The following is a 27,008-nucleotide window of genomic DNA, read 5'->3' as shown; positions in this document are numbered from 1 at the left end:
TTCTGTACAATATGTTGTAGTGACAAACGTCAACAGACATTGTTGCCAAAGAGTTTCCAAAGCTACTCAGCAAACAAACAAAATCATGCAGCAGTTAATTTCTTGTTTAAAGTGAAATAAGTCATTTTTAATGCATTGTACTAGACTGCAATAGACTGCAGTGCATATACCTAGTTACTAGCCTTCCTATTATGTTGATATCCTGACTGGTTAGCTACACAATTTGAACATTTGATAGAATAAATAATAATGTATACACACAATTTTAACACAGGTGATACTAGTACTAGGCACATACCTGTTCTCCTCAATGTGTTGTTCTTCGGTTTAATTCCCCAATTCCACCGAGTTGTCTTGCTGCTTCATGTTAATAATCCTCTCAGCATTATCCAGGGGATCCGAGCCTGTTTCTGACATGGTACCATCACTTTCGAGAGAAAGCATTCTTTTTGACAAGCTAGCAGTTAGCAATGTGTTCCTGGCGAACTAGGCTAAGCGTTAAAGCTCATTGTTATTATCACAGGTTTGATTATACAAATGTACGTGTTTTTTTTAAAAGGTAAACTTTCCTATGTGTGTTTTCAAAGATAATTCACATCGTTTATGGTCACGACAGTTACTATCTACAAACTTCTGGAAACTACGACCAAGTTACAACTGTACTGATGGCAGCTATGACAACAGGTGGGCGTAATTAGAAATCAGCGCATGCGCATTGACGTTTACCCAGACTCAGGCTTAACATTTACTCAAGTAGGCTACTGTACTTAAAGGTGGGGTAGGTAAGTTTGACAAACCGGCTCGAGATACACTTTTTGTTATATTCCATGGAATGCTCTTAACATCCCGATAGCAATGAATATCTTAAGTGCTTTGACAAAAAATCCATTAAAAAATGTCATCTGTAGAAGCCGTAATACTGTAAAAAGTACAACCAATCCGTTTAGCCGGCCAAACGGATTGGATGGCCTACCTGCCTGTCAGCCTTCCATCGGGGCACCAACTTATCTCGTGCCCTCATTGGTCATGTGCGCGTTCGTGTGTGTTGGAGGAGGGGCTCTATAAGGAAGTGGCAGATTTTCTCCGGTTGTGTATTTTCAAATTCTAGCGATCTCGAGCCGGTTTCTCAAACTTACCTACCCCACCTTTAAGTAATACATTGAGGTACTTGTACTTTTGAGTATTTTCACATTATGCTACTTACACTTTTACTCCACTACATTTTGTAGGCAAATATTTCGCTTTTTACTTTCTCTACACTGTATCTGACAGCTTTGGTTACTTTGCGGATTTTGGTTATTAATGCAAAATATAAGTCAACTCATTACATTATCATTTATTATTATATGTTAATCTACTCAGTAGTACAGTAAATAGAGAATCTCAAATGAACCCCTCTTTTACCAAATGCAACATTGAAGTGATGAACACATTAATGCATCAATAATTAAAATAACTTATTTTTAAATATTAGTTAAATACAATAATTTAATATCGTGTTTAAATGGGCCATCATGCATAATGAGTACTTTTATATTTTGATGATAATACTTTTTAATTAACATTAACAAAGTATTTTCATACTGAAGTAATGCTACTTTTACTTCTTCCACCATTGCACACCATGAAAAACAACATTAAAATGTTTACCTTCATACAATACATAATAAAATTATTTTTGTTCGTTCTTTAACTACTCAGTACCACTAAAACCACACTTTTTGTATGCCAGCAGGTAGGCTGTTTTTCATTCAAACGTGATGTCATGTCACTCACTCAGTCAAGTTTATCTGTTGTCCAAAATCTTAGCAGTACTGGCCATCTTGCTATGAAATTGTCTGTGAATATTCGTAGTGGATAAAAGTTCATAGGCAGGAAACATAGCAACAGACTTTGGCAGGGACAGAGGAAATTAGAAGAGAGAAGAAATCACAAGAAAGACACAGAGCAGTAGTGGAGGGGAAGCGTTGAGGCCATCTGGTTTCTTATTAAAAGAAGCCAACTCCAGTCCAGTTCAATGGGTAACATTCAAGTAGACGTTGATTTTTCTATTGCTTTCACCATATCATCCTGTGTAGATCAAGGAAACAATTATTATTCTACCTTCATTATTTTGAACTTCCCAAATGTAATAAGCGAAGCCTTGAACCACTAATTCCAAGTTCTAGACTCTCCTCTAATTTCTCATTCATGCCTCATGGATAGGCTTTGCATTTGTTTCAGTTTATTCAGTAGGCATCATTTCTTTTTTATTTAATGCGTTATGTTATTCATTTTCTTGAGTTTTATACCACTGAGTACCCAACCTTTTTAAAACAAACCAAATAAGCTCCAAATTATTGTTTTTTACCACAACAATGGCACTAAAGCAGGTCTATTACCAAGAATTTGGCTGCAATTTGGTGTTTCTTTCACATCCGTGCTAGTTCGCTGTCTACATTTCCTTCCGCTTTGGTTTTCTGGTAAACTAACCAATGTTTTATAGAGTCCTGTTCTCATTTAATTTTCTAAACCACAAAGATTTCACATAATTTAAAACGACTCAGAGCCATGTCTTCAGAAAGGGTTTATGATGGATTTGTTCTATATGTGCATCTTGTTTGGACATTCAATTACATGCATAAACAAAGCAAGAAAAAATATACACACATTGCAGATATTGAACACTCAAAAATGAATACAGAGCGTTCATAGTGGATTGTAATGATTAAAGGGGAGATTGTATTCCAAATATTGTATTTTACCCCACTTCATTTATGTAGTACCTTAAGTTACTTTGCATATGATATAAAACATAATCAGCACTTCAATAAGACTTTAGTTACACTTGGACTAAATTCACAAAACACCCAGCAACCAAAATAATAAAAACATAGTTTCACCTTTACCAGCTATGATGAATATGCATCAATAGGCCTATATATAATCATAACATATGTACTATTTTGAAGTGGGTCAATCCGCATAATGAGTACTTTTACTTTTGGTACTTTAGTTATATTTTGATGCTAATACTTTTGTACTTTTACTTGAGTACATTTTTTTTTAATGGAGGGCTTTTACCAGAGTATTCTTACACTCAGGTACTTCTACTTTTACAAGAGAATTACTTCTGGACCTCTGCATAATACATACTGTAGATCTTTGAGGCCAATGACACTGGCATAAGGACAACTCAACAACACAAATATGTAAAAGCATATTTCAATTAAAACTAGTAGTAGTAGTAGTAGTATAATCCATCACTGTTTGAAGTTACTTTGGTATAACTTTAGGGATTCTGACTGTATGACAGGGAAGTTATTAAATAATGTATAAAAGTAGGTCTAATGGCGTTGGACTTTGCAGACTATCCATGCTCACTAGTCTCTCCTCTGGTTACAGTCGGAGACCAATGTAAATATTCCAGCTCGAAGGAAGGCGAGTATTGGCTTGTTTCATTGACAATTGGGTTGTTAGGTGACTTAATTTGTGTTTTAACAACGATTTGTTTACGAGATATTGATCCGTAGAGTTCTAATCCGTCAGTATCTTTATAACTTAAAGGGGACCTATCATGCAAAATGCACTTTTGTGCGTCTTTTATACATGAATATGTGTCCCCGGTGTTCCAGGGAACTCACCAAGTGTCAGGAAACACAACCCTCTCTATTTTCCTCCATACCCAAATCTCTAAAAAAGGGGCTGCAACGGATCTGATATAGACTGAGCCAGATTTGAACACTGTCCTGAAGTCAGGACAGTGGTGCTACGGCTATTGGTCAATTCTCCACCTATCAGGGGAATGAGAGGTTGGGCCACGGCCAGCCATTGCTGCTTGAAAGCGCTGGAGACGCTGTAGTACATATGCCAGGCCTGTAAGTGGCGCTGTAGTCTGCCACAAAAGCAGCGAAGAAGACTTCCCTTGCATGGTTGCCATGGTTGCCCTTCTGTTTATTCTCCGCTGTGGCTCTTTTTCTAGTAAAGCCTCCTGCTTTAAAACAAATGAATAATGACTCTATCCTGATCAGCCTGTCGGTGTTCTTTTCCCATAATGACCGCGTCGCTGCACATTATCCCGCTTATTACATGGCCACATTCTCAACAAAGTAACAACATGACTCCCAATATTAATTGAAATGATTTTATGGATTTAGAAAATGATTTTATTGATTTAAAAAATAGTTGTATGTATTGATTTAAATTGACATGCATCCGCTAAGAAAAATAGTCCGTTGTTACTGTTTGAACTAACGTAGCAATGGCAGGAACTGCTTCGATAGTGCTTTTGAGGAGCTTTTTGATTACAGATTTGAAAACATCGTTGCTTGCTTTAAAAGTAGCACAATTAATTATGTCAAACCTTGGAAAGTATCTAGATATCCCTGCCCTAATGCCAAAGTAACTGCCAACTCCCCTCTCCTGCAGGGGGGCGTGGTCAGTTGCAGCTCACAGAATCAGCCCCCTGCAAAAACAGGGCTGGAAGAGCAAATAGAGCGAAATGAGGCATGGCTAAAATGCAGGATCTGTTTGGTATTTGGAAAAAATATATATATTTATATACTTTATATAGGTATGGCCCTACAATATATGTTGCAAATATAGCATGATAGGTCCACATTAACTGAACTCCTACACGCTGCTGTGGGCAACCCACGTAGAGAAAGAGCTACGTAATCTCCCTCTCTCTGTGTGTGTGTGTGTGTGTGTGTGTGTGTGTGTGTGTGTGTGTGTGTGTGTGTGTGTGTGTGTGTGTGTGTGTGTGTGTGTGTGTGTGTGTGTGTGCGTGTGTGTGTGTGTGTGTGTGTGTGTGTGTGTGCGTGCGTGCGTGCGTGCGTGCGTGCGCGCGCGCGTGTCACATACAGACAGACAGACAGACAGACAGACAGACAGCAGTCTCTTCTCGATCGTGTTGGAGGAGGCGTCTGTGAAACCTGTGGAGGTCTGTCTGTCCCTCTGTCTGCTCGGGTGGCACCACACACTCGTCCTTCGTCTTTTAGAGTAGGCTAGTTGTAGTTTGGAGACGATAAACCGGTTTTACTACCCTTTGGGAGAATCTCTGCTGTCATCCCGGAAGACTCATCACATTCTCGTCGTAAAGGAAGTGAAAGAAAACAGGTGCGTGAGCCACATTTATCAATTGTTTTAATCAATTACCTAGAAATATCAGCTCAAGAGCTATTTCATTTCTCTATATCACATTGCAACATGATACTAGATCAGTTTTCTTTAATGGTTAGTGAATCCATTCATGTTTTTCTCAGTGGGGCTGTAACCAGATCCTACAGGTGGGATTTCAGCTCCCTCATTCGCTCAGATATTTCACACGGCAATACTGGCTTGACAAACCTGTTTTAGACAAAAGTAGGGCGGTGGCATTTTTGTCTTGTGAAACGTTTGAATACCAAGCGCTTGGATCCGGGAGTGCCTTCTCATTGCGTCTGTTTTACCATCCTCACAGTTGTGCGTGTTCATATTGGAGCCAATAAATATAGCAGCCATGGACGCTTTAATGAAAGGTTTCTCTAAAGCCAAGGATGGGGTCGTGTTGGCGGCGGAGAAAACCAAGCAGGGAGTGACTGGAGCAGCTGAGATGACGAAAGATGGGGTTATGTTTGTAGGTGGGTACTGGCAAATGGCAATTGATTTGATTTATCATGGTAAACCTTTAAATCCTTGATGATTGATTTTTTATTGTCAATATCATCATTATCATAGCAGTATTCTGACTATTAAGCTTTTCATATAGGCTACTGTCTATTATGTTCACATTTTCACTGATTGAGCTTCACCTGCTTTCTTTTAAGGTAACAAAACAAAGGATGGAGTCACAACAGGTAACATATTTATATTCTAACGTAATGTAACTGTTATACTCTCTTGCTGCTCTGAAAAAATATCAATGTTCACATTTCCAAAATACACCACTTTTTTACGAGTAAATCTTTGAAATAAAAGTAACACGATAGTATTCTCACTGGAGGTGGTCAGTAATAGAGTTGTATACTCTGCAGGTGAGTAAGTGTCATATTTCACCACCTACAAAACCTGCCCAACTCCCAATGGGCCATGCCTTGCCATTTCTCATAAATAACAAGCAAAGAAGCCACAGGAGACTTCATATAGGCATCTAGGGGAATAGTATTGTTGTATCATAGCTGCAAGTGAAAGTGAGTGTTTTGAAAATGTGATTATACAGAATGGGTTTTTACTAAATGAGGGAGAATATTTGTTATCAGTGGGACCAAGTAGCCTACATTGGGGATCGTGACCATCAGTAGAGCAGCTTTGTTGTGAATGGATATATTAACTAAACATTTATATTACTTACTTTAAGAATGAAGCCTCACTGGATTAAACAAAACACATCTACCAGAAACCTTTCCAATCACAACAAGACATTTACATAAAAGTAACAAGATGAACTCTTATGCAAAATCCCACATTACAATAGTACAAACGTTGATAGGCGGGGTGAAACTCAGTGAAGTCTTTGAAATGCCTCCAGTCTGTTTGTGAGGTTGCTCAGTTAATGTATTGAAACATGCTAATAATAGTGTCTTTAATATCTCTATAGGGTTAATCTATTTAATTCTTATTTTTCTTCTTCAGCTGTGTCTGGAGTGTCTCAGGTGGGTGGAGCAATGGTTACTGGGGTTACTGCTGTGGCCCACAAAACTGTAGAGGGTGCAGGAAACATTGCTGCTGCCACCGGATTGGTCAAGAAGGATCCTGCCAAACAAGTAAGAAATATACTCTTTGTTTTAAGCTGAACTGAAAGAAAAATGGCCTCTGGAAAAGCCCAGCCAGTTTGATCATCAATTTAAATTTCAGTGAAAAATTACAAGTTTCAATCTCATACATTTGTGTTCCTTGTTTAAGTGGTAGGCCTACCTATGGAGATAAGTGAGAGTCAGTGATAGACTCAATCACCATAATGTTACTTAATTCAGTGAAATATTGTGACTTAACTGACATGTAATATCTCCCCAATCATTACTTCCGTACTTACACACTAACCACATGCTCACACTTCTCTAGAGACACATTGATTTACAATATGTAGCACATCTTTAAAGTTTGCATTATAGAACATCCCTCCATTTCATGACGGAGGCTGTCAGCTGGCTAGAAATCTTCCCTGTGCCAAGATGGCCTCCTAACCTTGAGTCATTTGTTGTCACTTCTCATATCGCCTGTGTGGCATCTGTAATGAAAGCCGCTACATAATGTTAGCTTTCCTGCTTTGTTCATCTTGTCAGCCTGGCCATCGTTTATCTAAAGGAGGAGGAGGAGGTGAAGGCAGTTTACTGTAGCAAACAATTTGCTGCGGCGAAACAACTCAAATACAAAAAATAATAAATATTTTACACTTTTCTTTTCTACCCTCACCTTTCTCTAGCAAATATTTGCTGCTGTTATTGTAGACTTTTTGCTCAGGGCCAACACTGAGGCCATGTCTTTGTAATTTTTTGCTGGGAATTTAGGGCTGTTGATGGCTTCACAAAGAATAATACTGCAAGTTAACATGGTACAGTGTACATATTTTAGGTACATGTTTTGTGAGAAAGGCCATTCAACAGGCTTGTCAAACCTGAAGGATACATGCATCAGTGTACAACATCCCTAAACAAAAATCCGTAAACAAATCTTTACATTAGAGGAACACTCGTTTTTTTACACTCTTTCGTTGACCAACTATAGCAGTAACATCGCCCTATGGTTTGTATCACGATAAATATGGCTTAATTATCCTGGGATTACCCTCTTTATTCTTATAAGATTGCTGACAGGAGTAGGAAATGATAAACCAGCTAAATGTCTCCCTGGGCAACAGCATCACTTTATTGAATATTTGTTGTGATGCTTCATCTCGATCCCCTAATTAGTGAAGAAACACAATTTGAACACCACGAGATAACAGCACACACACACTTTTCTTCAGCTCTGCTTTAATTTGCTGTTTTGAGTGAAAAGTACCTTGTGAAAAGATCAGATTAGACACCTAATAAATGATCATAGTTCTTTTATCGTAGCGATGAAATCATTCTTCACTACCGCTTTCATCCTTCATTGCTGGCATTTTATTTCATTAACAAAAGAAGCTTATTGTATTTCCCACAAACATCCATTGAATTCTTTTATCCTCGTGAACGGTTGTGTTATCAATTTCAGTTCAGGCAGGTAGATGGTTGATATTCACCCTGAGGGATAAAACACTGATGGAGCTCCACCTGGAGTGTGATCAGTCTCATTAAGAAAAACCATGACGAGCCAAGCTGGCAGGCAGCTCGGACAGACAGATGGACAAACAGACCAGGAGTGGAATAAACACACATAACAAAAGCTAAATCCTGGTATTCATGGCGAGAGATTGACATGCTGACAGCAGCAGATTGAGCTCACTTTATTCCCAGGTGGTGCAGCCATTAAACTTCATTAATATTGATTTCATTTTAAAAAATTGATGCCGGGTTGAGAGGGCCCATCAAAGACTGTCTCCTGTGACACACACACACACACACACACACACACACACACACACACACACACACACACACACACACACACACACACACACACACACATATATACATCACTTCAGGGGACATTACATTGACTTACATGCATTTCCTGGAGACTTATCCTAACCTTAACCATAACCAACACATGCCTAACCCTAACCCTAATCCTAAACCTAACTAAGTCTTCACCCTAAAATTAATGATCCCCCTCATGGGGACCTCCAATTTGTCCCCATAAGGGAGTCGAGTCCCCACACGTGACTGTGTAGACAGATTTAGGTCCCCACAAGTATAGTAATGCCACACACACACACACACACACACACACACACACACACACACACCCCCCCCCAAACAGAGGTGTCTGATTAATCTCATTTAGCTGTGTCACCAATTTAGCAGCTGCTGGTGACTCATTTCAAGAGACAGAAAAGGCCAGAGAGGTACACTGAACAAAAATATAAATGCAACACTTTTGTTTTTGCTCCCATTTTTCATGAGATGAACTCAAAAGATCTAAAACATGTTCTATATACACAAAATAACTATTTCTCTCAAATATTGTTCACAAATCTGAAAAAATCTGTGATAGTGAGCACTTCTCCTTTGCCGAGATAATCCATCCCACCTCACAGGTGTGGCATATCAAGATGCTGATTAGACAGCATGATTATTGCACAGGTGTGCCTTAGGCTGGCCACAATAAAAGGCCACTCTAAAATGTTCAGTTTTATCACACAGCACAATGCCACAGATGTCGCAAGTTTTGAGGGAGCGTGCAATTGGCATGCTGACAGCAGGAATGTCCACCAGAGCTGTTGCCCGTGAATTGAATGTTCGTTTCTCTACCATAAGCCGTCTCCAAAGGCGTTTCAGAGAATTTGGCAGTACATCCAACCGGCCTCACAACCGCAGACCACGTGTAACCACACCAGCCCAGGACCTCCACATCCAGCATGTTCACCTCCAAGATCGTCTGAGACCAGCCACTCGGACAGCTGCTGCAACAATCGGTTTGCATAACCAAAGAATTTCTGCACAAACTGTCAGAAACCGTCTCAGGGAAGCTCATCTGCATGCTCGTCGTCCTCATCGGGGTCTCGACCTGACTCCGGTTCGTCGTCGTAACCGACTTGAGTGGGCAAATGCTCACATTCGATGGCGTCTGGCACGTTGGAGAGGTGTTCTCTTCACGGATGAATCCCGGTTTTCACTGTTCAGGGCAGATGGCAGACAGCGTGTGTGGCGTCGTGTGGGTGAGCGGTTTTCTGATGTCAATGTAGTGAATCGAGTGACCCATGGTGGTAGTGGGGTTATGGTATGGGCAGGCGTATGTTATGGACGACGAACACAGGTGCATTTTATTGATGGCATTGTGAATGCACAGAGATACCGTGACGAGATCCTGAGGCCCATTGTTGTGCCATTCATCCACGACCATCACCGCTGAAAACATCCCAGTTCTTGCATGGCCAGCATACTCACCGGACATGTCACCCATTGAGCATGTTTGGGATGCTCTGGATCGGCGTATACGACAGCGTGTTCCAGTTCCTGCCAATATCCAGCAACTTGGCACAGCCATTGAAGAGGAGTGGACCAACATTCCACAGGCCACAATCAACAACCTGATCAACTCTATGCGAAGGAGATGTGTTGCACTGCGTGAGGCAAATGGTGGTCACACCAGATACTGACTGGTTTTCGGACCCCCCCCCAGACCCCCCCAATAAAGCAAAACTGCACGTTTCAGAGTGGCCTTTTATTGTGGCCAGCCTAAGGCACACCTGTGCAATAATCATGCTGTCTAATCAGCATCTTGATATGCCACACCTGTGAGGTGGGATGGATTATCTCGGCAAAGGAGAAGTGCTCACTATCACAGATTTTTTCAGATTTGTGAACAACATTTGAGAGAAATAGTTATTTTGTGTATATAGAACATGTTTTAGATCTTTGAGTTCATCTCAAGAAAAATGGGAGCAAAAACAAAAGTGTTGCATTTATATTTGTGTTCAGTGTAGAAGGAGAGGAAAATGACAATGAGACCGAGAGTGGAAGCTAGAGTGGCTCGGAGCTGAGGAGGCAGAAAATAGAAAATGGTCTTAATAACAAACACGTCTTATTGCTCGGATCTTTTCAGCGACATGCAATAAAAGAGGATGCTGAATTTCAGGTCCCTAGAAAGCAATTTCTGCTCTAAAACAATTCAGATTGGAGGCGAGGCATTACTTTGATTTTGCTTCGTAAGACAGTTTTCACAGATACATTTGATTTGGTAATACCTCATAACTGAACAAATCTTTAACTTTTTGTAAATTGTATCTGGCTACAGTAGACACGTTGGTGTTGATGTGTGTGTGTTGACACAAGCACACATCTCTCCGGCTCTGCTGGGTAAACAGATGGAGGCTCAATGGGTGGTGTTAAATCCAGCAGCAGGAGGAGAAGGTGCTTCAGGGTTTAAGGTTATGTCAGACACACACACACACACACACACACACACACACACACACACACACACACACACACACACACACACACACACACACACACACACACACTTCACATACTGGGACCGCTCCCCATTAAGGAAGGTCATTTCAATGGCACGGTGTAATCGGAGCGTCCTTTCAGCGAGACAGGAGACGTCACACACACCTCCACCTCCCTCCCCTTCATTATCGCTTCAGATCAGCTTCCCACTCAGTCAGAATGGCCACCAATCATAATGTCCGTCATGAAATGAGTGCCTTTTTAATGTATTAATAGACAAAGCAAGAGTGGGGTGAATTATGTGAGTTGTTTATATTTAAAAGTGTTGTATGAAATTGCATAAATGATGGCAAAATGGCAGTAAGTGCTTCCAGATGTTGTTCTCATCATCTGGAGGTGCGTCTGTGTCTAGGGGGTGCAATTAATGATTAGTTGATTGATTGATTCATCTGCTTATGAGTATTTTTTTTACATGTGTTATCTCTATACACTTTAAAAATAGAAAAGGAAAATGCTTAGGATTTTTTCCCATACTCCAAAGTCAGTTGTAAAACGTTACACTGAGAAGCTGGAACCAGATAATTTGTTTTCTTTATCAACTGATGTCTCATCAAACAAATGTATTTAAAGTTTTAAAATATATATTTTTGTCTTTTCCCAGACTGACGAAGCAGTACAGGACATGGCAGAGTCACCGGTTGATACTGACCCCGCTGATGTTACAGAGGTAAGACTAGCAACAGTCAATAATAATTACTATATGAAGCTGTATTTCATTCTTATAGAAGAATTAGTGAATTGACAGTCAGACAGGATTTTTTTCTGACAAGATCTAAATTAAAAACCTCTGTAACCGTTACATTAGAACATTTTAAAGCGATGTTTAAAAGCAGTTTCGGGACCTTGAGACATTAAAATATATAATTGAGTCCACATTCATCTGAGTACTCCATACATAAAATAAGATGAAGGAGCTACTGGATCATGGGGTTATATTTGCATACTATACTACTAATTTCAGCGCCCGTCTTTTGTCCTTCGTCTTTCTCAGGACGACGATGATTGAGATCTTCACAATGAAAGAGCAAAGATCCGATATAGAAGATCAATGATCGAAACATTCCATGTCGCTCTGCCAAGTCCCGTTGTGCCTCCTTTTGGTCCTTTATGGAGTCTGTGCCCAACGTTTGTGTGCGTGTGTGTTTCTGTCTGTGTTGTTACGTATGTCTGTACAGCAGTGTATGTGTAATGTTGTAAAGAAAGAGGGGTGTGTGTGTGTTTGTCTTTATGTATGTTTCTTGTCAACTGTATGGCTGTCAATAACTCAAACATGGAAATGTACCACTTCAAGCACCTAAGTGTCTCTATATAAATTACCAATTTACAGTAATCTGTTTTAAATGGAAGCATAATGATAATCTCTATTTTTGTCTGTAAACCGTCACTGTTTTTTGCAGTGGACTATATAAAGTGCTAAGCTATTTGTGCATTCATATTGTATTTTTTAAGTTATCACTGCTGTAACAGAAATATGTCATATTGAATGGACTTTTGGAAACCAAGGGCATGTACAACTACTCTGCTTGTGATATTGATTGATTTGGAGTTAAATGTTTAATAAAATATGTACAAAAAGAAAAAGTGAGATGTTGCTGATGTTTTCTTTTTCATTTAGTGACTCCCGTTTTGATCATTTTTTGAGAAGAATAAATAAATTGATATTTGTATTCACACTGTAAACGCAACAAAATCACTGCAAGCCTAAACTAAGACAATGTAACATTTTGATGCCTAAACTCTGCATGTCAAGCCGCCTATCCCTCTCATTATCTAACGAGGAACTAGGTTAAAAAACAGCCAGCAACAATAACATGTGTCTATCTGTCTGTAAGCCAGATGTAAACCAAAAACCAAAAACATGTTCCTGTTCAAAGGATTTGAATATATCTGGCAAGAATATAAGAATGTGTGATGAAACGTACTGCTGTTTTCATCAGAGAAAAATATGTCTTTAAAGGCAGCAATCTCCCTGCACAGTATGTTATTACAAAAGAACATGTTGGCTTTGATGCAGGCTCTATAACGTGAGAGAGGAGGAGGAATACTGTTGTTCACTACACATCCATCCACAGCCGCACCACTTGAGAGCAGGTATTTCACATTTGGCTTAATTTGAATTTTCTCCCAAAAGGTGAAAGCATGTTTCATTTCTTCCAGATTTTAAGACAGCCTTTGTGAATCACTCCAGCAGTTTACATAAAGATCTGTGCTCCCTAGAAACAGAGTGAGTCATTTAAATTGTACTTTTCACTTCCAATTGGTACTAATGAATCCTGCAGAGAGCCCTGCACTTGTTATTGTATAAACCTGTCAACTAGTGTTTCCTGTGTGGTCCCTGCTGACTCCTTGTTGTTATTGTTCACCGCGGCTCCATATAGAGACGTCCACTGTGAAAACATGACGTTCAGGATTTAAATTGTTTTCTGATTTATTTTGGCCAGAGCTAAGAGGATCCCTGAACAGAACACTGCTGACATTTTGGGAGAATAGATGTTTTTGTGCATATTATAAAAATGTATTATACTTAGTGAAAGGGCTGGAACTTTACATTTGACTGGATTTGTTTATCAACTTTATCACAGTTTTGTCTGAGAAATAAATGGAAAATAGCAGCCATGTACTTAAGTCCTAAAGTCAATAAATGACTGCTACTTGAGAAGATGGTCATGATCCAGAAGCATATATATCTCGGGTAGCTCACACTGACACACTGCACGTTTTACATTTAATATTCCATTTCCTACACTCTTAATGTATATAATGTCCTGCTTTTGGGCGGCAGTGGCTCAGTCTGTAGGGACTTGCCCCTGGGACCGAAGGGTCGCCGATTCGAAAGTCCCAATCCACCAAAAAACCCACAGAGTGGACTGGTAGCTAGAGAGGTGCCAGTTCATCTCCTGCTCCCAGGCGCCGGCTAGACTGGCAGCCTCTTCGCTCTGGCCCTCTCCAGATGCATGTGTATTCTGTATAGTGTGTATTGCATGTGCATGTGTACTGTGTGTTTTAAACAAAAAGACAAGCCAGAGTGAAAACCTGAATTTCCCCCTAGGGGGATTAATAAAGATGAATCTTCTTCTTTATATTGTGTCTAAAGCCCTTCAATAGTGTTTTATTGTCAGAGTATATCGATTTTGTACCTTCATGGTCTACTGTATATTTTCTAGTGTTTATTTCTACTCTTTAATATCTACTTATGTGCAATGTCTTGTTTTGTTGTTTTTTTATGCTGCTGCAATGCAAACATTTCCCAATGTGGGATCAATAAAGTACCTCTTATCTTATCTCGACGTCTATCTACACAGCCGTGGGGCTGTTGTTTCATTCTCATTTTAAAACATTTAATAAAGTAAAAACTGGCTCCTCTCCCTCACAAGACGCCCACTGAGCAATGCACACATTTTATGTAACAGTTCAAGTCATGAGGTTAGCATTGCCCTCTACCGAGCATTTGACTTAGTAATGATTTTACATATTCATCAGGGTTGGAATAAACCTAAATATTGACTTAACTGGAGAAACATACCAATTATTTATGGAAAAGAACAGTCATTTATTTTATGTCAGTTCTGTATTCAAGCACATAATATGGATGGTTTCTGAGGAGAATAAAGGAATAAGAAAACCCAGTAATCTCTGTTGTGTTGACTGACACGTCCAACAACAGTATCCCGATCGTCACATCCAACGCCTATATCATAATATTTGACAACTCTTTGCATTTCTGACAGCGATTTGACAGTCTAAAATGCATGTTGCAATAAAGAAGGTACATGTATCCTCTTGTGATTAAAAATGAATCTTTTAAGCACAAAACAGTTCCCAGTTCCACCAAATTCAACCTTGTACAGGCTGTTGGATGTCCATATGATGGGAAACAGGTGATGGAGAGAAGCGATGAAGACTTTTACTTGTTCTTCCTCCTCTTCAGGGCCTTCCACTCTCCCTCCTGAGTGGCTAAGCTTCCGAAGAGCTCCCTCACCTTCTTCTTTCTCTCCGAATCTCTGAAAGGCAGAACGAGTCGACAGTTAGAAGCTTTTACTAACGGAAGCATTTTAGAGAAACATTTTGGTTCACTTCCTCATGGATCCTGGTGTTATCCGTACCTGTCCATGACCTCGTTGAGCTTCTCTCTGGCCAGGAAGCGTGTGTCCTTCCTGATCTCCCTCAGAGCGCCCTTGAACTCCTTCTTGTACTTGTGCTTCAGTCGCTCCCTCTCCCTCTCCTCTCTGTTGCTTCCACGCTTCTTTCCATAGTCCAATCTGAGAAATATTTAATAAGCAGATTAGATATTTATAACAGAGGCACTGCTAGCAGGTCAGCATCTCAGCTTTTGGAAATCATTTCAACACAAATTAAAACGTTTGTACTCATTTCACACTTACATTTCAACAATCTTGGGTGTGAGCAGCTTCAGAGGAATGGGCTTCTTCTTCTCTAAAATCAGCCGACTGTGGGCCGCAGGAACACCGCTGATGATCTCCAGGATCTCACTGTGGAGCTCCTGCAACAACACAAGTGTTATAAGTGAGAAAAAACTGACGATATGATATGTTGAGAGAAAAATTGAAAAAGATAGATCTTGCTATTTCAAAACAACTGACACCAACCTTCAAAGGATCTGGTAACGCTTGGGCTGAAAGATGTTTGGAAAGCAGCGTTCTGATTGGCTGGAAGATGTGTGAGAAAGACATGAGGTCTTTGTAGAGCAGGCAGCAGCGCTTCACCAGGTCCAGGCAGGTAGACAGACACGTCAACCTGCAGAGAGACAAAAACATGGATCAACATCTCGGTTTTATTTGAGTTGGTCTTTGTCTCGTGGTATTAGCCTCCTTAGCAACAGCGCTATCACACCCATAGCACTCTGCATAGCAAAGGCATTCATGTGTCTTCTATTTGTAATGAGTTTAGTAAATGTGGGTTGTTCTTATATGTTTTTTATAAAAAATGTGACACAGCCGTGCTTTGAGCTTGCTTTCTGAATGTTACGATGCCCGAAACATGCTGATTTTACGTGTCATTTTTACCATGTCTGATCCGGATGTCATTACTTTTGCAGTTTTTGGTCATTTTGGAGAAATTAGTATACATTTAAATGTCATATGTTGGTTCTGAGAACCATTAAATATTACAATGCATCCCGAGGGGGCCATGAACGTACCAAACCATCATGGGAATCCATCCAGTAATTGTCGAGAAATGAAACCCTTAGCCTTGTAAAGGCAGAAATAAATCAAGGGATCGTGAAAACAGAGGATTTTTCATCAGAAAACAGATGTCTGTACAAAAAGCTTGTGCTAATCAATCTCGACTAAAGTGGTGGCACGACAGACAGACAGGCCAAAGATAACTACATATTTCATGAGCGAGAATCAGTGGGCTTAACAGAACGTAGAAAAAAAGTTCACAGAAACACTGAGCAAGCTGACGGCCAGAAGAGATGCATAACAGTTCGAAAATCAAACGGAAGCTCTTCTACCGTTTCTAGTAGAAGATCCAAAGTCCCCAAATAGATGTGTATTCATTTCATCACATTAAGACACACTTTGGCATTCACACAGTGAACACTCTGTTCTTCTCCACCCAGATGCTGCTATACCTTGGCACACACACACACACACACACACACACACACACACACACACACACACACACACACACACACACACACACACACACACACACACACACACACACACACACACACACACACACACACACACACACACACACACACACACACACACACACACACACACACACACACACACACACACACACACACACACGAGGCCTGAAGGAGAGCAGGGATCAGAATATGGCCCCCAGGTGTGAGGAGTAGGAGGAACACGCAGCGACAAGATATGGATTCACAGAGTAGAGGCAAGCATCTGTGTGATTTATTAAGATTTCAAATACTATAACAGCTGCTGCTTTGAAAAGAAAGCATTGGATCAATTAGTCTATGCTCTCTTGAAATGATTCGACAGAAAATTCAGATTTATTTGAATTTCTAATCGTTCTATCCGATGTTAAATACATAAATGATTAAAATGCACTTCTTTCTTTGACAAATAAAGTAATTTCTCCGACACAATGTTTGAATCTGTTTCTGTATTCATTTTTGTTGGGTAGAAACACAAATGTATAATCCCAGGCATAATCGTGGTCTGCTGAAGCCTGTTTGCATGCTCTGCTTTGAGCCCACACACCAGCTGCTGTGTGAAAGCACGCTGCGACTCATCAGTCACGCGAGTGGCTGTATCAGCGCTGAGCCGTACCGTCTGCACAGGTAAACACAGTGTGATGGCTTATCTCCAACACATTACATGTAAATCACTGAAATTCCTAACAGCACCATAAGAAATGCACATTAATATAAAACTGTATAAAGCAAATGGTTAAAGAAGGATATGTAGGAGTGCATTTGTCCTGTTTGCAATAGAACAAATGAGCTTTCTTCTTTTATTAAAAAGGTAATTCATCTGCCAATCCTCCTCTCCTCTTGTCTTTTTTGGTGGGAATATTCTGGTCCAAACTGATTGTGAGAATCTGTGTGAAGACAAAACGTTCTCTCACTTCATCCCCCTCCCTCTATTCCTACTGGGCCTATAATAGAGTGCCACAGTGACGCGTCCTAAAACCCGGAAGTAAGCTGCGCATGGGTTCCTTCAGTCCTATCATAAATCTATCGATTCGATTTATGATTCGAAAATTAGAAAAGTAGGATAGACATGTGGAGATTATCCGACTGAACAAAACGGGATCCGTCTCTTAAATGTGTGTCAACCACAGACCTTAATTCCAGCTATTTTCCAAAATCCTATGGAGAAATTGCATTGCTTTTTTGTCGAAGGAACCCATGCGCAGCTTACTTCCGGAGTTTAGGACGCGTCACTGTGGCACTCTGTTGTCTCCGAGCAAGTGTTCACTCCTGTGAATACATGCTGAGGGTACACACTCAATTCTGAATGGCCAATCGAGGTATTAGGAAATCTGTGCAGCCTGCATGTCTCTGTGGGTCAGCGGTATATACTAGGGATGTAACGATATATCGCGGTAAATAAATGTCTCAATTCCGTCGTAAGACTGACAAAATATACCGCGATTTTTTTTAATATATATAGATTTTTTTTTTTTTTTTAAAAAACCTTTATTTAACCAGATGGTCTCATTGAGATCATCAATCTCTTTTTCAAGGGAGACCTGTCGAACATGGCAGCAAGTAGGTTACAACATGAACATAAAACAACAGATAACAATAAAGGACATCGTATATACAGGGCTACATGTACACACCTAGAGACATTGACAAGTACCAACAGTATATTTATATCTCGCCCTGTCAATAAGCCTCACCTTCTTGGCAAAAACGGTATTGTTTTTGAAGTGGGGGAGAGACAATGCAGTTTGACCCACTGCTGTTACCCATGGCCAAAGCATATCTCCCTGTCCCAGCAACATCAGTACCAAGCAAGAGAGTTTTTTCCACAGCAGGGGATATTGTAAACGCCCAAACATCCCAGCTTCTACCTGGAAATGTGGACATGCTCATATTCCTATTTATAAAAGATAACCTTGATGATGCTGAGTGAGTTAGTGAGTTAGAGTTGAGTTACTTGAAAAACTAAAGTGAAACTTGATTTATTCTATTGCAGGGTCTGATTATTATATTGTTGACACTTTAAAATACTACTATCCTACTAAAATGCTGTATAAATCAGATTTATTATTTAATAAAGAAAAGAAATTAGTTAAAAAAAAACAAAAAACATTTTTTTCCTTTATTTTTCAATATCGCGATACATATCGTACCGTGGGCTTTTTATCACGATATTATCGTACCGTGAGTTTTTGGTATCGTTACATCGCTAGTATATACAGACGGGTATGCACAAACATTGATCACATGTCCACATTACATTACATGATGTATGAGTTTCTCCAGTCCATACAGGCTGTGAAGACATCCCTTCCAAAAAATGTTCTCCAATAGCCGCGTTCACACCGCAGGACTTTCCCTGGTACTTTAGTTCTGTTAGTACCAATAATGTCGCGTTCACACCGCCGGGACTACTCAGTGCCGGGAACTCTTTTTGGAACTCTTTTGGTACTTTTTAGTCCCTGCTAGAGAGGTGGTACGAACCTGGTGACAAAAGAGTGCCAATTTCTATTCTATTTCTATTGGCTGGGCGAATTGCAAACCACGCCCCGTTAGACTCTGAATTTGTTTTGTTAGGCAGCCATTTTATTCCTCGCTACAAAACCACATCCACACCTGAGCGAGTAGTTTTTTTGTACTTTAAAGCAGTTATGACCACACGTACTACAACACCGGAGCGGTGGAATGATGAGGAAGTGTCGGCGCTTCTGGCAATTTACTCCAAGGACGGGATGCAGCAGCTTCTACAGAAAGCAGTTCCCAACTCCAAATGTTTTGAGCGATGTTCGCTACTTGAGCTGGGAATCGTGCACAGTGCACACGGATGCCGGGTAAAAATAAAGAAACTCAGGCAGGACTATAACAAAATTAAAGACCACAATAATAAGAGTGGTAACGATTTTCTATTGTTATTATATATATATATTGCCACTGTTTTTTAATACTGACACCTAACTTGCACTAAGGCGTGTCTGCTGCTATATATATTGCCACTGTTACATTGTTTTGAAACTACTTGCACTTTATTTTACATTTCACACTGTTATTTAACTTCAATTTACATGCATACGACACACCTGGAACAGCATGATGCCGTTATTGTTATGTCTTGACTGTGCAATAAAACAAACAAACTGGCGAATCTTTATTTATTGTGTCCCACCCCAAATTTGCAGAATAGAAGAATGTGAGAGCAGACAGGTGTCGGTGGTTGAATTTATCAGAAACACAAGTCTTACACACATAAACACAAGTAATTTATCATGTCATTTGTTTTAGATAAATAAGGGAAAAACACCAAACAAGGGTTGATGTCCTTTTCCAAAATCAGCCTGAGGGGGTAATATATAATAAATACATAAAGATAAAGTCCATTGTTATAATGGGGTATTTTATTTGTAAATTACCCTTATGAACTCCATCATGTCTGAGGTCGGAAAGTAAACAAACGCCTCAAACAGCGGATGGGCTTTATACCCCCCCCCCCCCCCCCCCGTGTAGTTCTTCTTCTCTCGTTTTTTTGTTGTACTCGCCGTGAAGTGGTTTTGCGGCCTGCCAGTAAACCCAGAGAAGAAGAAGACGAAGTGACGTCAGCGTAATCGTGCCTCAGGGAAAGTACTGCGGTGTGAATGCGATTGGCACTAGCCCCCTGGCGGATTTAGTGCCGTGGTACTTTAGTGGTACTTTAGTGCCGGCACTAAAGTACCGCAAGTCCTGCGGTGTGAAAGCGGCTAATGATAGAGAGTAGGTGGGAAAAAACCCTCCTCCCCTAATGAAGCTAAAATGAAACCTCAGCTACATGAGAAAATCCAGAATTCCAAAGTTAAGTGTTTTAACTCTACAAAATGTTGTAGAAATTCTCAGTCACCACCAACCGCCAAGCATTTTCCCTTGATATGTTGTAGGATAGACTTGGGAAAAAATTCTAAAAACCTATCCTTAAATTAAAATAGTGTTTCAAGTGTACAGTTAGCCTACTTAGTTAATTCTATACAACGACTGAAGATTAGTAATTACTGATAGTCTTGTTTTTTGCTATATATAACATTTTGTAGAATACTGTAAAATAGATTTCTTGTCCGTCCCCTCCTACCTGTGGTGGTCTTTGTCCAGGTTATTTTTCAGCTCCAGGAGTTGGGCCGCGGACAGTGGAAGGCTCTTCTGGCTCCAGCTCTTGCAGGACTCAGAGTCTGACACCACCAGCAGATCGCTGCACTTCCCTGAAGGCCTGAAGGGCGGCACCACGATGTAACCTGCAAGACAGAGGTCAAAGGGCATGAGAGCGGAGTCCACTACTAATTGTGTAGTATTTAAATGAGTGGTTAAACTTAAGTCCTTTTTGGATTCGGCGAGTGTCTTTATTTCTGAAATCAACTTCCTTTGATTAGTAAGCAGTACAAATGATGCTTGATAGAGTCGTGGAAATGTGCCGTTAAACATGATAGTGCGTGTACCTAGAGAGGTCTTGTCCTGTACAGCCAGATGTAGCGTTCCAGCCAGGAAGTTGATGAGCTCAGGCAGGAAGCGCTTTGAAAAGGAGACGTACTCCACCGCCAGACAGCACAGCACTAACCCTGACGTCATGTCCTGTAGGGATCTCACTGGACACTGAAGACATACAAAATACACACAGAACCAAATAATGGCAAAATGGCTAAAAAAAAATACAGACATCCATTCATACCACATTGATTTTCATCTGCTTTAGGGATTGCAATCATCCAACATAATTACCATGCAAGATTTTAAAAGATAGGAAAACAACAGTGGCGCTTTATGTGCTTTTGAAAACTTCATTTTTGTGAGAAAATCCACACAAAAATGACTAGTGATAGCAGGAAGGCTGAATTGAAACAAAATGGGGTATGGTGAAATCTCCCTAGAAGCCAGTACAGTCAAAACATTTAAAAACAAGCTTTGAATATACAGACAATAATAAAAAGAAGACTTTGTGAACCTTGGTGAGAGCCTGGCTGATGTACAGCAGCGCAGGAGTGGTGACCGGGTGTCTGAAGTCTGACGTAGGAAACAGAAGGGCTGTCAACTTCAGGTAGATGATCTGAAACACAAAAACAAAACATCCTGAAGCTGCATTTGTCACAAACTGAGGAAGAACCTTTTCCATTTAACAACAATAGCAAAAGCAACATTTCATCTGATATCAAAAGGATGTTTTCTACAATTGAGGTTGTCGTCAAGAAACACTAGAATAACACATCCAGCAAAGATAAAATAGTATTGTATATGTAAATTCAAATGTCACTACATTTTAATTTTGACTTTATTGTAACCCCCTCACATGCCAGAATGAGCTTACGGAAGTCAACTAACATATAAACATCTCAAATCTACTTCCACCCTGGTGAACATTCAACATGTTTTCACTATTCACTGCAGTGCATACCATGTCTAGTGTTGGGAAAGGAAGATGCCCTTTGACCTCGAGCACCTCCTCCGTGCTGTGTCCAGCGTCTCCCAGGATGCTTTGCATGGTCTTACATGCTGCTTCTGGAAACATCTGACACAAAGTGTACAACTCTCTACACAGAGAGAAAGAACAGGAAGGAATGATCAGGTGTGTTTCATTTCTAGGACAATAACATTTGAAGCAGAAGGTAAAGCATAGGAAGGAAAGCCACTTTTTGAACTCACGGTATGAGCTTATCAATGGTGGTGAGTTCAGGGGGACTCCTGGTGGCCAGATCTTCAACGTACTCCAACAGGAAGCCTAACAGTTTCTGAGACAAACGGATAATATTTAGAGTTCATACTGCACCAAACGCACCCTACAACTGGCAAAAGAGACAGCACAATACATAAGAGAATATGTAGCCTACTATTGCGTACCTGCAGTTTGAGCTTATTGCCTACAGCCAGACTAGCATGGTTGCTTTTCTGAGTCCTGGCCACGATGATGCGCTGGTTGTCGGGGGTGTGACCCTGCAGCAGATCCTTCAGGTCACTAAGGCTCTCTGGAGCTACAAACACAGAGAATGGTGGTCATATAGATATCAGATTTACTCAAAATGCGGAAATGTCTCTATTTCTGATGACAAGCAGAGATCAACTCCAATAGAGAATGCAAGTAAAAAAAATAACAGAAATAAAAGTAGTTTTCTTTACTTTTTGTTGACATTTTATTTATAGTTGTTGTGTGTAGCGTCTCTACTGTAGGCTATTTTTATTATATGTACAGCACTTTGGCTCGACCAAAAATCTTTTATAAATGTGCTATATAAATAAAACTTGATTTGATTTGATAGTTACCAGTGAATGTGTACGGGAGCTCTGCCTTCGCGGCCTCCTGCTGGGCCTTCAGCTCCTCTTTGCTCAGACTCGGTTGGGCGCTGGTCTCCTCTTCCTCCTGTTGTGTCTCCTCATCCTCGCTTTCTTGCTCGGACTCAAGGTCAGAGTGCGCATCTTCTTCTTCTTCACTACTGCCCTCCTCCTCCTCCTCCTCTTCTTCTTCTTCCTCCTCCTCCTCTTCTTCATCTCCCTCTTCTGCCTCTGATTCCTCCTCCTCTCCCTCTTCTTCCTTTCCATCCTTATCTTCCCCTTTCTCCTCTTCAATGTTCCATTTTCCATCCTGGACACAAAATGAATTAGTTAAAATCACATTCTATATTAACCTTTAAAGAACAAAGGTGAAGAATATTCCAGAAATAAACTGGTTCTTTATCAAAGAAACCCTTCTTCTAGCTTTGCGTTGTCCCTTACCTGATAAGAAAGGGTCTTCTGGTCGTCCTTATCCAGGATGAAGCCGTCGTTGAGGTCATCAGCTGACATGTGAGTCTGACTCTGTGAACTCTCCACGACCTGATCTCCCATCATCCTCCTCAGACGGTCCGCCTGGAGAAAAACAGAGCACAGGAAATCTATTATAACAACTATCGTAAAGTATTAAGTATGACGAAACAGCTGTCCTACGATGCAAAGATAGATACCTCTAGTTTCTGCAGCTTCTCCCTCTCCTCCCGGGCGACCTCCTCGGGGGTCTTCAGCCTCTCTGAGGGCTGAGCCTTCATCTCGAACACGAGCTCTCGGACCATCATGTCATACTGTTCCAACTGGAGATGCACAATGGAGAGAGAACAAAGAAGTATCAGGCTCTGCCACTAATATCTTTCAGGTTATTTCATGGTGAAACATCAATTTTCAAAACAAGATATCTTTTATTTGTCCCGCAGTGGGGAAATGTACCTTGGGCTTCTCCTCCTCGACACGTTCCGCTCTGGGAATCTTCTTCACCATCAGAGCCTGGATGTTCTTCCAGTCGTGATCCAGTTTCTCCGTCAGCTCCTGCGATTCCTCTTTCTGCACCTGTCGGTCTCGCTGAATGCAAATGGAAGAAGTTAATTCTCTGGATGAGTCAGCCTTTAAGATATAAGGCTGATGCGATGCGCTTTATATTTGTGTTACTGTTAATAACTCCCATTAAAAAAAAAAAAAACAAGAAGTGTCAGTACCTCCAAACTTCACTAGCTTGTGGATTAATCATTGGTTCCTACTAATTAACCTTTAAAAAGCAGTTAGCTTATAAATACTCATTAATTTGTATTACAAATGCATTCACTTCACTTAAACAACAGCCTTTTGCCAAAATTAAAACAAACAAGAGTAAATGGTGCATTTATTTTGGACTATTTCCAGTTGTGGATGTGCTGCACTTTTTGTATTTACAGTAGCAAGACGTGTAAGTGACTAAAAATAATAATATAATAATTGGCATATGTTGAACAGGATGAAAAGGTCATTGTGAAACTAATTGATCACAGTTCATGTTGTCGGCTCACCTTCTCCTGCTTGGACTTCTGGATGAGCTCTTCAATCAGCTCTTGTCTGGATTTGGCCCTCGGGGCTCCTTCTTCCCCCCCCTCCTGGTCCCCTGATGTTTTCCTTCTGAGGAGACCCCCTCCTCCAAAGTGGGAGGCAGTCAGCTCGGCTAGATGAGAAAGAGAAATAGTGTCACTATTATGAACTAGCTCTCTATAACATGGCTTAAAATATCCAGTTTGTGGCTGGGAACGCTTAACCCTCAAATTAACAACCACTGCGTTCATAGAATCATATACAGTTGCTATATGTATGTTTCTAGTTTTTAAATATTTTTTAAATTGCAACACACAGATTTCTGTACAAATATTGATAAGGTTTGACCATGGCAGGCTTGACTGAAGAAGTAAACACAAACAATCAGAGGCTGAATAATTATAAGCCTCTTTACAAACAACTGCAGCTCTGAACATCTGGTGTTAGCAGAAATGCTCACCTGACAGAAGACCTTTCTCTTCTGATTCATCATCACTATTCACGTTGTCATTGAATTTCTCCATCTCAGCCAGCGACTGGCCGTAATGGGTCAACTCCTCCTCCTCGTTCAGGTTGTACACATCCTTCTTGTCATGGTTACGCTGAACAAAAAAACAAAGATCGTCTGAGAGTGTGGTAAACATAGTGACATTTGTTGCGAGAGCAATGATTAATCCTGTTAAATTTCAAAAGTTACACACGCGGTAGGGACAAACGGACCTTAGGCAGTAATGTTACTAAATGCACATCATGACATCACTGACCTGTCTCTCCATGGCGAACCTCTGCAGGATTTTGTCTTCTGGTGCCATATTGGTGTCATACTCCCCAAAGCGTCTGTCAATGAATTTGCTGGACTTGCCCTTCTGTTTGTATTCCTTCAGGAGGGTGTCTTTTCTCTACAGATCCAAAACAAATATTGCATGTGATTTATGTCCATAAAACATTACAGAAATGTCCCCTTTGAGTAAGAATGTTCAAGCTTCACTGATCAGACTTGACAAGCAGAGAAACAATAAATAGATGCATACAAAAACATAAATAATAACAGCATTGAATCGAGTGTGCAGCCTAAACTTTAAACCTCACTTTAACTTCTTAGTGCCTGCAAAGCTCTCAGCCTTTCCTGCAGAGAATCCCTCTCACAGCATGATACTGTGAGCACCAGGCTTCACAGCACAGAAAGTGTTAAATGGATGATGAGCTGTGACCCAACATGGCTGACAGATACAGTGCTACAGTAGAAGAACCTTCATGTATATATCATTTTACCAGACTGCAGAATATTCTCCGTTTGTAGAATGAACACCAAACCTTTGTTCCTCTGAGTAACATCTGAAGTATATTATCCCTCATTTAAAATCTCACTGTTTATTTATTTTTTTCACATTCACTCGGGCAAATAACTAACCAAACACTCTAGACAAAATGAATTATATAAAAATATGTTATTGATCTTGTGTTATGCAGCTTAATGTTAAACATGTTCTTAGTTTATATGAAGTGCTGTAAAAATCATGACTGGTGTGTAAATGAGTGTAGAAACAGAAGGTTGCTGAATTAGTTTTGGTTCTATAGTTCCTTGCAGAGGGAGAATCTAGTTAAGGTGTAAGAAATATAAAAACATGAGATTTCCTCTTACCTTATTAATGGCTTTGGATCGAGACACACCAGGCAGACCCACATCATGCTTGGATTTCTGCCCCAAAATTTCAAATTTCTTCCTGTTGATCTTCACTTCAAAGGGGTTGTTTTTTATCTCAGTAGAGGTCTTGGTTTTGCGAACCTTGTCAGCCATGCTCCTCTTCTTTGGCACCTTCCCCATCTGTAACAGATACAATTTGTTTTTAACTGACAACACCTCTGAGAGACTGAATTAAATGTCTGATTATATAAACAATTAAGTATTAAATTAAATGACATTTTGAGTTGTTGTTGCTGCTATAACAGTGCACATATCTCCTGCATGAGTGTCTGGTTACTAGTTACACTGGTTAACGTTAGCTAACAGCTAGCCTTGGGGGCGTGTTGGTTAACAATACATTTAATAGGTGCCTGTAACATATCCATAGAAGCAGAAGTATTACATGGGATGATGTCATGTAATACGAGCAAAAATGAAAAACTGGAGCTACTTTATAGCTAGCTAGCTTCATTTGAGGAGTCAACCGCTTGTAAACAAACGGACACAGAAGCAGCGTTTACCTTGCAGCCGGATTGAGGAGTCGCGTTATTAAATCCAGAGGGAAGAAAACATGAGGCAATAAGCCTCTGCCAACTGGAAATGCAATAAACAACACTTTAAACGTTTACTCTCCACGTTGTTTCCATTTCCAGCGTGCACAAGATTCAGGTCAAAGTTGAAAACAAGAAGGAAGCAGATAAGAGTGACGCAGATTCCCCACAGCGCCCCCAGCGATGGCAATGATATACAAGGAAATAGGGACCTACGTAGGCTACATTTACTGCTGTAGTTAAAG

General features: G+C 40.3%; 2 protein-coding genes across 2 annotated transcripts; one reads left to right on the top strand and one right to left on the bottom strand.

The window, feature by feature from the left end:
• The first annotated feature begins 4,854 nt into the window (after nt 1–4,854).
• Nucleotides 4,855–12,641, top strand: LOC117456100 (alpha-synuclein-like). Its single transcript, XM_034095842.2, has 6 exons — nt 4,855–5,097; nt 5,441–5,600; nt 5,787–5,816; nt 6,592–6,722; nt 11,662–11,727; nt 12,052–12,641. The coding sequence occupies exons 2-6, from the start codon at nt 5,480–5,482 to the stop codon at nt 12,064–12,066; spliced, it is 363 nt and encodes a 120-aa protein (XP_033951733.1). The 5' UTR covers nt 4,855–5,097; nt 5,441–5,479; the 3' UTR covers nt 12,067–12,641.
• Nucleotides 12,642–14,586: 1,945 nt separating this feature from the next.
• Nucleotides 14,587–26,919, bottom strand: nop14 (NOP14 nucleolar protein homolog (yeast)). The gene is made up of 19 exons (XM_034095841.2): nt 26,734–26,919; nt 26,171–26,353; nt 25,293–25,427; nt 24,989–25,130; nt 24,513–24,661; nt 23,920–24,051; nt 23,664–23,786; nt 23,437–23,568; nt 22,987–23,305; nt 22,567–22,697; nt 22,372–22,457; nt 22,124–22,259; nt 21,677–21,778; nt 21,174–21,327; nt 20,813–20,972; nt 15,668–15,815; nt 15,443–15,561; nt 15,164–15,319; nt 14,587–15,061 (listed from the first exon to the last, which is right to left on the bottom strand). The coding sequence occupies exons 2-19, from the start codon at nt 26,351–26,353 to the stop codon at nt 14,965–14,967; spliced, it is 2,604 nt and encodes an 867-aa protein (XP_033951732.1). The 5' UTR covers nt 26,734–26,919; the 3' UTR covers nt 14,587–14,964.
• Between the last annotated feature and the right edge of the window lie 89 nt (nt 26,920–27,008).

The sequence above is a fragment of the Pseudochaenichthys georgianus genome, chromosome 12 (genome assembly GCF_902827115.2).
Source record: "Pseudochaenichthys georgianus chromosome 12, fPseGeo1.2, whole genome shotgun sequence".
Classification (NCBI taxonomy): domain Eukaryota; kingdom Metazoa; phylum Chordata; class Actinopteri; order Perciformes; family Channichthyidae; genus Pseudochaenichthys; species Pseudochaenichthys georgianus.
The sequence above is the reverse complement of the archived record's forward strand: the minus strand, read 5'-3'. Positions and strand labels throughout refer to the sequence as shown.